The 13,599-nt window shown below is 42.8% G+C and overlaps 1 protein-coding gene across 6 annotated transcripts in view; it reads left to right on the top strand.

The window, feature by feature from the left end:
- The window catches only part of col14a1b (collagen, type XIV, alpha 1b), a 164,630-nt gene that overhangs the window by 123,157 nt on the left and 27,874 nt on the right, over positions 1-13,599 (top strand). For all 6 annotated transcript variants that reach the window (XM_026156695.2, XM_026156694.2, XM_026156700.2 and 3 more), the window contains 9 exons: positions 793-932; positions 4,009-4,132; positions 6,156-6,299; positions 6,474-6,638; positions 6,811-6,849; positions 7,942-8,080; positions 8,348-8,490; positions 8,731-8,840; positions 12,584-12,742. In XM_026156695.2, the coding sequence (XP_026012480.2) occupies positions 793-932; positions 4,009-4,132; positions 6,156-6,299; positions 6,474-6,638; positions 6,811-6,849; positions 7,942-8,080; positions 8,348-8,490; positions 8,731-8,840; positions 12,584-12,742 (1,163 nt within the window). The remainder of the gene's footprint in view (positions 1-792; positions 933-4,008; positions 4,133-6,155; positions 6,300-6,473; positions 6,639-6,810; positions 6,850-7,941; positions 8,081-8,347; positions 8,491-8,730; positions 8,841-12,583; positions 12,743-13,599) is intronic.

Here is a 13,599-nt window from a genome sequence, read left to right as displayed (position 1 = left end):
GTTAGGATGACAGTAATGTGTAATACCAGTGTAAAACTATAAATCTCTCTCCTGCTTTCAGCTGCTCTGTCAATGTTCTGCAACCACCTGCAGTTTTGACAGCAGTGAACCAAAGTGTCCTTACAAAGAACGGGTGAATAATTCTAACAATCAACTTACAAAATATTATATTTGAGCAAAATAGCAATTTGAGTTTCACTCAATCTGTTTTCAGACTTCAGAACAAAGTCAGTTTGATTCCTCCTGAGATGTGTTTATGAAATGTTTGCAATAAACAAAGAGTCGAATGCCGGATTGAAGCGTCTGCAGATCAATGTGGCGCCGGCTGACCCTTAAATAGGGTTTGATTAGAGGAGAGAAGGAAGTGATTGGAATGACTTTCGAAGAGCAGCAGAAGCAGCTCTGTGTTTTGCATTTAATGTGTTTCAATCGTTTACAAGTCGAAAGCTCTTTGAGTGCAATTAATCACAGGATTGCTTCACTCACAAGCTGCTTTTATTCATCGGTTTCTAAATGAAGCCAGTTTGTTTATTTTCACGGCAATAAAGCGAACAAATGAAAGCAAGTGGATAAATATGTGTTTTTAATGATAAATTATCCTTCAAAGTAAAAGAAAGCCAATCAAAAATGATCACAATGAACGTTCCAACAAAACCCTTCAATCAGCTATTTTCAAGCTTCCATACAGCAGACTCACAACTTTTTACTTATTCCCATTTGAAGTGTTGCCTTTGTGAGTCAACCAGTTGCTGTTGTTGTGTTTACTTCATGTTTCTCTGTCTCCTCGTTCAGTCTGTAAAGCTGCCAAAGCAGACTTGGTCTTCCTGGTTGACGGTTCCTGGAGTATCGGAGATGAAAACTTCCTGAAGATCATCCGTTTCCTGTATAGCACCAGTGGAGCTCTGGACCGGATCGGCCCGGAAGGCACACAGGTACCACCGAGGGCGACCTGTTAGCCTTTAGCAAGCAGTTCTCTGAGAGCTTTGGCGTGTGTTGCTTCTGGTAGCTCTCAGCGCCGTGCTTTGACTGACAGGTTGTTGACAGACATGCCACAGAAATACCAGAAAAACAATGACTTGATGGGAAAATGTGCACTTTGCCTGAGGCACAGCAGGCTCCTCGTCCTCACTGTGGATGGTGGAGGTTTGCCGCGCGCTGCTTTGGCAGCACAATGAAAGAGATCATCAGTGGCGGTGTCAGCGCTGACTGTGGGTGGGGCCATCTACAGCCCACTGCACATACCACACCTGTTTTATCAATGTGTGAAGACCAGCCTCACACTGTCATACAAACCCTGCGTGTTGTTGTTTTTATGGATAAATATCGTTTTATTATTCAAATATTAATTAACCAAAGTGTTGTCGCCTGGAATGACGCTGCAACGGTGCGACTGCGAGCCAGCGATGGTCATCGTTTGTTGGCTGATGAATCTGAAATCATAGAATAGAATTCAACTTTATTGTCATTGCACATGTCACAAGTACAAGGCAACAAATGCAGTTTGCAGAAAGTGCTTTAGCAAAAATATAGATATATTACAAAAATGTGTCTATTATTGGTATGAAGGTGTGTTATGAATATGCTATAAGCTTGTACAGGCTGTGAACAGGATATAAATATGAGGACTATACAGAAATATGAACTATACAAGTTCTAACAGTTGTAGAACTATAATTATTATTGTACAGAGTGATTGTCTGTACAGCAGCTACAGTGAGATATGTGGCTCCTACAGAGGTTCTATAAAGTGCTGGTGGGTCAGTCCCTGTTATTATTGTGTGTATGAGGGTCCAGTTGTTTGTTTTTGTCCAGTGTGTGTGTGTGTAGGTGGTTGTGGGTGTGTTTAGTCCATGAGTTTAACGTGGGTCAGCTGTCAGGAGGCCGAGGAGTCTGACAGCTGTAGGGAAGAATCATCTCAGCAGGGTTGAGGTCAGGTGACTGTTCGTACGTCAGAGAGCTTTTACGTAAACGTATCCAACAACTATCCAAGTAAGTTCACACAGTGTGGAGATAAACAGCAGTGACCCCAGCAAAGCTGCTTCCCTCTCCATCACTGCTGCTCCTCCACCCTCCACACATGCAGGGACCGTCCTCTCACCTGTCTCACGAAGAAACCACAGCTGGATTCATCAGTGTCACAAATGTGACACTGATGAATCCATTGGTTTAATTCCCATCTTTATAGTCATGATTCTCAGCAGTTCTCTTATTATTATTATTATTATTACTGTCAGCCTGTGTAAGACGTGATTGTCTGTAGCTGTTAATGTGGAGACGTTTGTTCTAACGAAGACCATTTCACTCATGATGTAGCTGCATATTTATGTTTGCCAACACTACCATTGATACATCACAGCTGATCATATGAAATCATCTTTGTGGAAAGACTTAAAGACCGCGTGCTATGAATTTTCTTCTTACCAGATCACATTTGATTTATCTTGAGTCATATCTTCACTATTGTGGGACGTGACAGGAATAAGACTACCACGTGCACAGAGCAGCCTCCTGGGTAATTCAATTGTAAAAAATCTTTAAACTCAAAGATTTGATTTCTCGTGGTTGTTTCTTTGGCCTCGCTCGGACCTCTTCATCTAAATGAGTTTCCCCGTCATCTGTAGGAGCGTCTGATGCACTGTAGATGCAAAGAAAAGGGAAACTTTCCAGGACAAACGAGAGGAAGAGAACAAACTGTTTACATACAGCAGTTTTCTCCCAGTTGAGCTAAACCTCTTTTTCACTCCTGTGTTCAGAGCCTCGGTGTAGCGAGTCAGCACCAGCGCCAAGTTTCCTGTAAGCTGCTCTCATTTTGATTTTTTGTTATTTACAAATAAAGAATGTTCCTGAGTGGTCTCCCAGGTGGCCACAGCCCACTTCACTCATGAAACAGCTCATCTGCACGCTCTGTGTTACAGCTGCTCACGTGTCTGTCAGTGCTCCTCTTTCCTCCCCGTTCAGCTCCGTTCAGTCACAGTGGCATCAAGTATCGGCTCAGTTTGTCTGAGCTTTAGAGAACATTGTACATACTCTCTTTAAATGCTGTGATATACTGTAGAACAAAGCGTTCCAGGTGGAAGAAAACAACAAAACAGAAGGTAAATATGAACGTCAGCATGATTTTATGAAGCAGTTTAAACTAAGAGCTGTGGCTCTTTCTGAACAACAACCTGGATGTCGATCAAAGTAACTGAAAAAATCTAATCTGCCCTAAAGAGGGTTAAACAGGCTCTCACTAGCAGCTCAAACACACTGCCAGACTGATCCACTGGTGCTGGCCAAGAGCTCGCTGAGTGCTCCACCCAACTCACTGAGTCCTGTACCTGAGGCAGCGAGCAGCAGCACACAGCCACCCACAGCAGGTTCAAGCCAGGAACAGATGGAGAAGGAATACAAACGTTTTGAGTTCAAACAAACAAAAAATATATAGCGTGGGGTTAATGTACCTCACTGTTTTAAATTATCCCATCTAACACAGCCTGACTCTTTGCCCGCTGCAGGCGTATCATCCGCCCGTATTATCTTATACTTTATTATTGAAAACAAAAATCTATCCTCCATTTTTCATAGTTTTTAAATGTAATAATTCTTAAAGACCTGTCCAGTAATAACCTGATTCGTTAGGAATGATTTTGACGGGAGAATCGAGGCTCTCGTTGCAGCGGTGTAACCCTCCTCCGTCTCCATCCTGGGCATCATTATCCTTCTCTGCTCTTTGTGGTCGTTACAGTCGCTCTGTACCAGCCCGGGCTGTGATGCTGATCACGTGTAGTGATGCTGAATGTGGTTTCAAATAGAATCACGGTTGTATAAAAGTAATACAAACATGATGTTCACTTTCTAAAGGATGACTCCATTCGAGTCTGAAAGGAGGATTCATGGAGATCAGCTTTTCTGTATTCTGTGACGGTGCTTCTTCTCGTAGTCTCCTCCTAACCCTCGTCCCCTACACCTAACAGTGGCCTACTTCCTCTTTTGGTTTATTAGCTACGTTCATGTGTTTTGTGACAGGTGGCTATTGCCCAGTTCAGCGACGATGCCCGGACAGAGTTTAAGCTGAACTCCTACAGTGACAAGGAGGGTCTGCTGGACGCCATCAACAAGATCTCCTACAAAGGAGGAAACACTAAGACAGGTGAGGACGCGCACAGCATGCAGGCTGCTGCTTTTCTGTGAAAGCACTGCGTATGAGTCACTGACGCTGGACGAGCGTGCTGCTGGAGTCTGCTAGAGTTTCAGGATGACAGATGTTGGCGTGCGCGCTTGAAGCCGGTGCGATACAGTGTACGAATGTATACAAGCTGTGCGACTGTGACGGATCAAATCCGTCTTTACCGCGGCAGAAATAATCTCTAAATCTGAGAAAGACGCCTGGTCGAGACAAATCCACAGTGTAACGTGCACACGCTCAACACAACTCCCTCGTGACGTTATCAATGCTACTGAGCAGGAGGCGACCGCAAACAGAAAATGAAATCACTGTGGAAAAGTGTGTTGTCCTCTCGGCTCTGTGTCAACATGCGTGTGTGCAAGTCGAGCGTGTTCATGCATAGTCTTATTCATGGATGTGTGTGTGTGCGATGAGAGGAAGTCTGCAGGGAAGCAGTGAGAGTCATTAATCGCTGTTTACAAAGCAGCGCGGGCGGTTTCTCCTACAGGGATGAGACTGAGGAGAATAGATTTGTAACAGCGTCACTGGTGGGGAGGAATTCTCCCACTGCTGATGCGTTGCTGTAAAACACTAATCCTCCGTTTCTCACAGGAAGCAACAGTTTCTGGGATCGCCGCGTTGCAATTAGCAATGTGCTTTCTGTTGTTTCCAGAGGCCTAGAAAACGTCTGATCTCTGGATGTACTAACGGCCGTGCAGCAGCCTCACATCCAGGCAGGTGCTCATGGATTTGTTAATGACTCAGTCAAGCTGTGGTTTAAGGTGTGGGTCTGAGTAAATATACAGAAAAGAGACAGAAGAGGCTCAGTAGATGATCATTATTTGACTTTATGGGGTTTTTTCCATTTATGCACTAAAGACATAAAGTGCACTAGTTCCAGAGTTTCCTGATTCTTAAGCAACATGAAGACGCGGCGCCGGGAAACGTCATGACCAAACACCAAAGAAGAAGACTCAAATCAAGAAACAGCTTATAATCACAATATATAACATAAATAGCAATAATAATACTACTAAAAATATAGTCATCTTCATCATTGCTCATTATGTTGGTCGTTGCTTTGTTAATTCTGCAAAATGAAATGAATATTAAAGCCTATGAAACAAATATTAAGCAGTGGAAAAACCACATGAGCCTGTATGAGCACATTTATAAGGCAGAAAAGAACAGAAACATTCAAATAAACATCTAAATATTAATATGTGATGGTAACTGTTGGTAGTAATGTGTAAAATTTGATCATAGTTGAAGAGTGTGAGTAAGTCGGGGGTCCCGGGTGTCTGGTGGGCGTCTGAGCCTGCAGCGCAGTGGCTCTGCAGAGTGGGGGGGGGGGCAGCCTTAGATGTTGAGCTGGTCCTCCAGCTGCTGCAGAAACATGAATTCTCTTCACACATTCAGTGAAACTTGTGATGTGATTTCCCTGGTGGGACGCTCTGATGCAACACTCTCTGATGTCCTGTACATCAGCAAGGCATGCATCAATAATCGTGTCCTTTCATCACGATTAATGCTACAGTTTGGAGTCAGATCTTCATCCTGCACTGATGAATAATTAGCATGAAATTTGAAATTAACTGATCGTGTCAAGTTTATGTCGTACAAACCCTTAAGCTTCCTTTCTTTCATGTTTTTAATAGTTAACTCTGTAAACAGGGATCCTCTGAAGCTGATGGTGCTGCAGGATTTTCTGACTTCCTCTCAGAATAATGTCTGCCACACCGGAGACTGCAGCTGAAAATTGATTAATTTTGATTTCCCATCACTGCCAAGTCCGCTGTGACAGACCTGCAGCTCCGCTAATGACTTTTTTAACCAGAACAGATGGTGTGAAGTCAAATCAGCATAATAAAAAAATCCTCTGGTAATAGACATGTTGTTTCAAATAACTCGTCTGCTGCTGTTTCTCAACTACTGAGAATACGAAGCTGAAAACTAAAAGTAGAATATTTGGAGTTATTGGAGATGGTTGTTCTGTCTGCTCACTCAGGTCGAGCCATCCAGCACGTGAAGAAAAACATCTTCACAGAGGAGGCAGGAGCGAGAAGAGGAATCCCCAAAGTCCTCGTGGTGCTCACTGACGGTCGATCTCAGGATGACGTCAACAAAGTCTCCAAAGAGATGCAGATGGAAGGTCAGAACGGTTTCTGTGTGAAGCTCTGAAGAAGGCCTAGAGCTGCGGTCTGTGTTACTGGAAGGCCAAACTTCATCTGCCTTTAAAATGTGCAAGAGTCTGCGTTCATATTGCTCCTCCAGTTTTCCTGCAGTTGGAGACATGGATCTTTCTCTCTCTGAATTCTCATCAAAGGTTACATCGTGTTTGCCATTGGCTTCGCTGATGCTGACTACGGGGAGCTGGTGAGCATCGCCAGTAAACCCAGTGACAGGCACGTCTTCTTTGTGGATGACCTGGACGCCTTCAAGAAGATTGAAGAGAAGCTGGTGACCTTTGTGTGTGAAGCTGCAACTGCCAGTGAGTCCCTGACCTGACGTTAGAGCTAAATGTAATCCTGAAGAGATCCCTGCACTGGACATTATAGAGTAAATTATACAACATGTGGTGCTTTTTCCGTACATTAATAGAAATGGTTGAATGTGGTGGTTTCTAAATATTTGTCATCAAACTCACTTTTTGCCTTTCCCAGCGTGTCCGGCTGTGCCGATGAGTGGCAGCACGATGCCAGGTAAGAGCTGGAGCGCTACTGCAGCCAGCCTGCTGTGTCCACGTGTCCACGTGTCACGGTCTCCGTTATGAGTGCTTACAGAATAACTTCAAATAGGAAACAGAATATAAATCAAGTGTGAGCTGTGGCTTTAATGTGTTTGGATGAACACAATAATGTTAAAGCTCTAACCCTTCATTTCAAACAGTATGGAGAGCCAACACTGCCAACACATGTACAAACAAATAACTTAAACAACTGAGAATGTTGTTCATCAAAATGTCATTAATCATCAACATATCATTCTTTTTTATTATTATATTTAACTTTTCAGAATAAGCTGTTGCTCTGTTTTATTTCTTCTGTATTTTTTCTTTTCATTTTAATACATTTTAGTTATTTGTTTTATTTTAATAGCATAATTTACATATCCTCTTTTTGTGTCTTTTGAATAAATGCAAAATCAAATTAAATGGTATCTGTTTAGCTGACATTTCATGAATAAATAGATTTCTATTGGTTTTTGCTGCATTTCTATTCATTAAAAATGCACCAATACATTTGCTGAATATGAGTAAGGGCCAGTATTTAACAGATGGTGTTTACTGTTGACAGAGACATCTGTGGTATCACATCAATATCTTGCTGGGCGAATTGAAGCTCTGAAAGACAGAACAGGGCAGATATGTTTTATAATGAAGAGCTCTGACAAACAGCAACAACAGCTGAATAAAAGATATTAAGCTATTTGTTATTCAAACATCATCATCAGCCCCAGATTTCACAGTTGGCACATGTTTGTATTATATTATATTATATTATATTATTGAGTCACTTTGTTATTTCTTTTTAATTATTTTTATTTTTGGCAGTTTTGGCCCTCTATACTGGTGAAAACTGGTATGTTTAAAATGATTGGCTGAATTAAATATCTTGTATCCTGCTGTCATGTCTTGTATGTCTGGACTGCTTTTTCTGCAGCTCTATATTTCTTTACTTACAAATGTACAAATACTTCCTCTGAGCTTTTTTGCTGTTTTTCTGCTTGTTGTAACTTGTTGAAAACTCATTGAAATGGTTACAACAGGTGATAATTGCTCCTTGTGTCATCAGGCTTTCGCATGATGGAGCTGTTCGGGCTCGTGGAGAATCGGTACAGCAGCATGTCTGGCGTTTCCATGGTACCCGGCACCTTTAACACGTTCCCCTGTTTCCACCTGCACAGCGACGCGCTGCTGGCACAGCCAACCAGGTACACAGGACACAGTCTCCACGCTCATAAAAATAGCACCTTATTTATTGGAAGCTTCACTGCTGCACCTTGATGGAAAAGACATCATAGCATGTTTTTCAAAGACAGATGAAAGTGCAGCAAATAGCTTCTGGAAGGAGAAGCAAGCTTTGATTTCACCAGCTGAGTATCAGCATCCAGAGCCCATAACCCTCACTGTTTGACCTAAAAGAGACATCACCAATGAGGACGTTTACCCGGCTCTGATGTTTTCACCCTGGCTCACAGGTACATCCATCCTGAGGGGCTGCCTTCTGACTACACCATCACCCTGCTGTTCAGGCTGCTGGCCGACACTCCCGAGGAGCCTTTTGCGCTCTGGGAGATCCTCAACAAGAACAACGAACCTCTAGTGGGCGTCATCCTGGACAGTGAGCTGAGACGTGTTTATTTGTTTCCACTTTATTTCTAGACTCAAACCTACCAAAATAAATCAGTGAACACAACATATTTGCCTGATGTTAATGAAAAGGAGAGTCGGGTACAGTGCAAGCTGCTGTTCTACTTCTGTTAAACTCGAGTTAAAATTCTGAACAAGATTGTTGCTTCTTATAAATGTTGTGTTTTATTTGTTGATTTATGTTTTTTAATTCTCATGTTTCTTCCTGCAGATGGAGGAAAAACTCTGACGTTTTTTAACAATGACTTTAAAGGAGAGTTTCAGACAGTCACCTTCGAGGGGCCGGAAATAAAGAAGCTCTTCTTTGGAAACTTCCACAAGGTCAGAATCACACCCGACCTCCGCTGTCTGTTTGCCTGACACGTGGATGATTGATCGTCTGATTGGCTGACAGGCTAGAGAATAATTTGAACTTTAACCCTTAAATATTTACCAAGATGATGTGTGACATAGTTGTTGTGCAGTCAGCAGAAATCATACAAGCAAAATATTTTATAAGCAATATTAAAAACACAGTGAAGACCAGTGGAAGCTGGGACAATGTCTGTCTGTCCTGCACATTAACATACAGTCTGTGGCCTGATGGAAGCTCCTTTGATAGCTAAATACAGCTGCGTGCAGGTGTGGGAGGTCCTGCAGGCTGCAATCACACGTTGAAGGTGCTTTTAGTTTTTAGGGTGGGGTAAACCGAACCCGCTGACAAAGGAACATGTAAAAACAAAGCAGATGCAAGAAATAGTTTGTGATGCGTCCAAGAGGGAAAACGTGTTGGTGGAAGTGTTTGAAGCAATACAGGTCTGGTAATATTTTACTGAGATTTTAAGTAAGTAAAGTTTATTTATTAAGCGCTTTTCAAAGACAGGCAGTCACAGAGCGCTGAGCATGAAGGGTGAAAAAAACAGGTTAAGTGATAAAATAGAAAATATAAGCAATAGAAAGGGTTAAATGTTTAAAAGCGTTGATCAACAGAAGGCTTGTTTGAACAGAAAAGGTTTTATCTGCTTTCTAAAGGATTCCACAGAGTCAACCAATCGCAGCTGTGGTGGTAAACTGGTCCACAGACTGAAAGGCTCCGCCCCCTTTGCTCCAACAAACTCTGAGCCTGTGAGCAGAGGCAACGAGCTGCTGTGTATTTTATGAGGAGTTTGGATTAATAATCTGGGGGCCTGGTCATCTACTGCTCTGTATGTTAATCTACTGGGGGCCAGTGCACTTGCTAGAAGATGTTAGTAGCCTGGCTGCTGCGTCTTGTGTAGTTTGGAGGTGATGATTGTAGGTGGTCAAACATGCTGAGAAACTTTCCCTTCTTTAAGTCTTATTGGTGTTCTTATGCAGTGGATTGATTAAAATTATATAGATGTTTTTCCTCTGGTTTGTTGACTGACAGCTTCACAGGTTTCTATTGACAAGCTCCGGTCCTTTCCCTCCTTCCCTCCCTGCACTTGTTCCTCTGCCACGCGAGGCCCTGTCGAGCAGTGTGACAGTAGTGGAAGTCCTGACAGGCGTACTGTAGTTGAGTCATGCCCCGAGCCTGAACCTGCTTGCAGTCGTGTTGTGTTTTTGTCGGCGTGTCAGAGCCGAGGGACGCTGACTGATCTGCTGTCTGCGCGCTGTCAGCAGAGCTTATCCTCCTTACCTTTTCACCCTTTGTTCTGCTTGCTCTGCATGTGTGTGCGCGTCTGCCTCTGCATACATTTTTAAATCCTAGACCAGCATCTGTAGCGCCTACCTGACAAGTCTGTGTGACATTTGTATAGGACTCTGTGATTATGGATCAGAGGACTCAAATGATTTGATAGTCAGCTCAGTTTGGCAATTATCCTGCTTTTAAGTACTTTGAAGATTAAAAAAGTCTCCTGTAAGTTCTCAAGTTCACTTTTTCTTAAACTTTTTCTCAGTTATTTGACAAACGCAGGATGTGTGTGTTGTAGTGGCTAAAAAACTGACATTTGGAAACATGACTGAACATCTACACTGCACACACATGTGGGCATCCACAGCTTTAAACCTGGTTTACATGTTCCAAAAAAAAGGTTTTAGGTTCTATCTCTTTAAGACCGCCCACTTAAAGATCCCTTTCTTCTGATTGGCTGCCCTCACTGGTTTCCTGTTCTTGAACATCTGGATGTTAGTGACATCATCATGCAGTATGAAGAAAGGTCTGCAGTTGCTCTTGTTTCATCATTATTATTATTATCATTAGGAAGTTTGGGATGTGTAGAAATTCTAGTCCCGTCCTTCCAAATATAAAACGCATGTTAGCTTCAGTGCAACACTTTCAGCTCTTCAGCTGCGGTGACTTCCTTCTCACTTTCTCGCTGTATTAACATTAAATTTAATGTTTAATTCCAAATGCAACACAACATTAACCAAAGTAGACATCAAACTGTCAAAGAACCGCAGATTGATTTCTGCAGTGGAAATGAATCTGACTTTTGCAGGCATTAGTAATCTGAATTATTATAATCATTTCTTTCAACCCATAATTTTGCAGACTATAATTATCTGAGGATGCAAAGCAGCCAGAAAAGTATTTCATCCAACATTAAGATCCCACCTAAAAGTAAAATAGTGTGTTTATCTCCTGTGATCCAGGTTATTACAGGAGCTTTGAAGGCTTCACAAACGTTCGTCTCCAGCTGTCGGAGAAAATAGAAACATTTCTTCATCCGTGCGTACGTGTCACAATTTGATGCAGGCATATAGAAACTCAAATTACAGAGCAGACTTTTTGGGTTTACAGCCTGTTGTCTTTATAGCAGCATGCGTATGTTTTGCATTTTCAGTGTTCGCTCTGCCAGGATAAACATAGACCCTTTTAACAGTTTAATTTGCACTTTTCAAAAGTAGCGAAACACGAACAAACAACTCAGATGGTCCAAAAACAGCTTCTCTGTAAACCGCATCACTTTCACCAACGCACAACAGTGCACTTACAGACGGAGGTCAGTGGGGTTTCAAGGTGTGTTAGTGTGTGTGCATTTGTGTGTACTGCTGCTGTGAAACCAGCAGAGTCGCTGACGGCAGCCTGGTGGTCTGCTGCCATATTGGGAGAGGAGGGGTAATGGTGTCGAGGAGCCACTCGGAGGAGACGGGCGGCGTTTTATCCGCCTCGCAGTTCAGCTCTCGACTGTCCGTGATGGTGACAGTAATACCTGTGTGTGTCTGTGTGTGTGTGTGTGATTATAAATAGTGATGTCACTTAGTCTCAGTCTACTCTGCTGGTTTGTGTCCCAGTTCCAGCTCAGGCTGTGCAGCTGCTGTAACACTGTCCTGTGGGAACAGTACAATGTGCTCCCTGTGGGGTGTTTTTCCTTTAACATTAAATTAATTGGATGTGGCTCATTGTATTATTTTATTCCAGCCAAATATCCTTCAGTTCTTTTTTAACCTTATTAAAACAGTTTATTAGCTGCTGTGTGTTTTAATGCACATTTAAATGCAATTTAATAATAATTTAATTATATAAGTGCTGGAAACAGTTCAAATATAGTTGTACTCTGTGATATTCTGTTCCTGTTCTGTGGGGCTTTTTAGCCTCCCTGGGTGAAGGTGCAAAGGTCAAAAATCCTCTTTGACAGAAAGAAAACGGCTGAAAGAGGACAGACCTGTGCCTGGACTGGTGACTGAGAGGAAGGAGAAAAGAAAAGTCCATAAATAAGTTCACATGTGAAGTAAGAGAGAAGTCGTGCGAGGTCTCCCAGCAGTCTGAGCTGTAATTTTAAATCCTTTGAGCTGTTCTTGTGTGTTTAATGTTTGTGCACTGTTGGTGCTCGGTGTTATTCAACTGTTACTGTGTCAGTGTGTGAGCACCGCACTGACAAACATGAAGAACAGCTCGGTCATGTTACGGCTTCACAGGAAGAGGGCGCTGTTCTCCTACTTTCTGCAGGCCGAGACGTCTGCAGGGCTTCTAAATGCTGCTGATGTTTGTGAGGAGTCATAATCATCACAGATATTAATAATAATTGCTTCTTTATTAACAGCATTTATCACTTGTTTTGCATTCATGTTTGGACCTCTAAAACTTTAAACGAGTGGCTGTATCTCTTCCTTCTCTGCAGCTTCACCTCGCCATCAGTAAGACGAGCGCCAAAGTGTTCGTTGACTGCAAGATGGTGTCTGAGAAGACCGTCAACGCAGCAGGAAACATCAGCACTGATGGGCTGGAGGTTCTCGGTAGGATGGTCCGCTCCCGAGGGAACAAGGACAACTCTGCACCGGTGAGAGCAGCACGCACACAAATACTGTGAACTGCAAAGGAAGCTGCTGGTTTGAGCCCCTGCTCCCTCTAGTCTGCATGTTGAAGTGTCCTTGGGCAAAATACCGAACCCCTGATGAGTCCATGAAATAGTGAGTGTTGGAAGGAACACTTTGACTGCTCAAATATAAGAACCAGTCCACACATCGTGGATGTTAGTCTGCTATAAAAATGAAATATCAAAATGTTTCTGTGTGTTTCGGCCTTTTATGTGAGCCCAGAATAAATGTCAGAGTAAATCTCATTCAGTTACATTTAAGGACCCTGCAGTAAGTCAGAGAAAACCCCAAACAATCAGATGACTCCCTGTGAGCAGCACTTGGTGACAGCTGGAAGGACGAACTCCCTTTAAACAGGAAGAAACCTCCAGCTGAGCCCGGCTCACAATGGGGCAGACAAAGATGCACTGTGGGAGCAAACCAGAGAATAAAATTCATTACTAATGGTTAAATGCATCTGAACTGTTGTGACAAAACAAACATTTAGCTGCTGAAAAAGTAGCAAACGAAAACTGTTGTGAGCCAGCCTCATATCGCCTTTGGGCTTTTGGAGCCTTGACCTGACTTTTAAAAAGTTATTGGAAATAAAGCTCTATGCTGCTAAAAAATTAAAAGAAAAACAGATATTTGCAAAATTCTGCCTAAATATGTATTTTACCTGGTTAATGTGTGTGGCGGGGGGGGCGTGGTCTGCAGCGCCACTGCAGGGGAGGAGGATGCACCTGAGCAGCACCCACAATCACGCCTCGCCGCTTTAACGTCTGTGCCATCTATGCTGTTGTGTTGTTGTTGGTGTGTGTCGGGCTGTGGGCTGAAAAGC

This window comes from Astatotilapia calliptera, chromosome 22 (genome assembly GCF_964374335.1).
Source record: "Astatotilapia calliptera chromosome 22, fAstCal68.1, whole genome shotgun sequence".
In the NCBI taxonomy this organism is placed as follows: domain Eukaryota; kingdom Metazoa; phylum Chordata; class Actinopteri; order Cichliformes; family Cichlidae; genus Astatotilapia; species Astatotilapia calliptera.
This window is presented reverse-complemented; position numbering and strand designations above follow the sequence as displayed.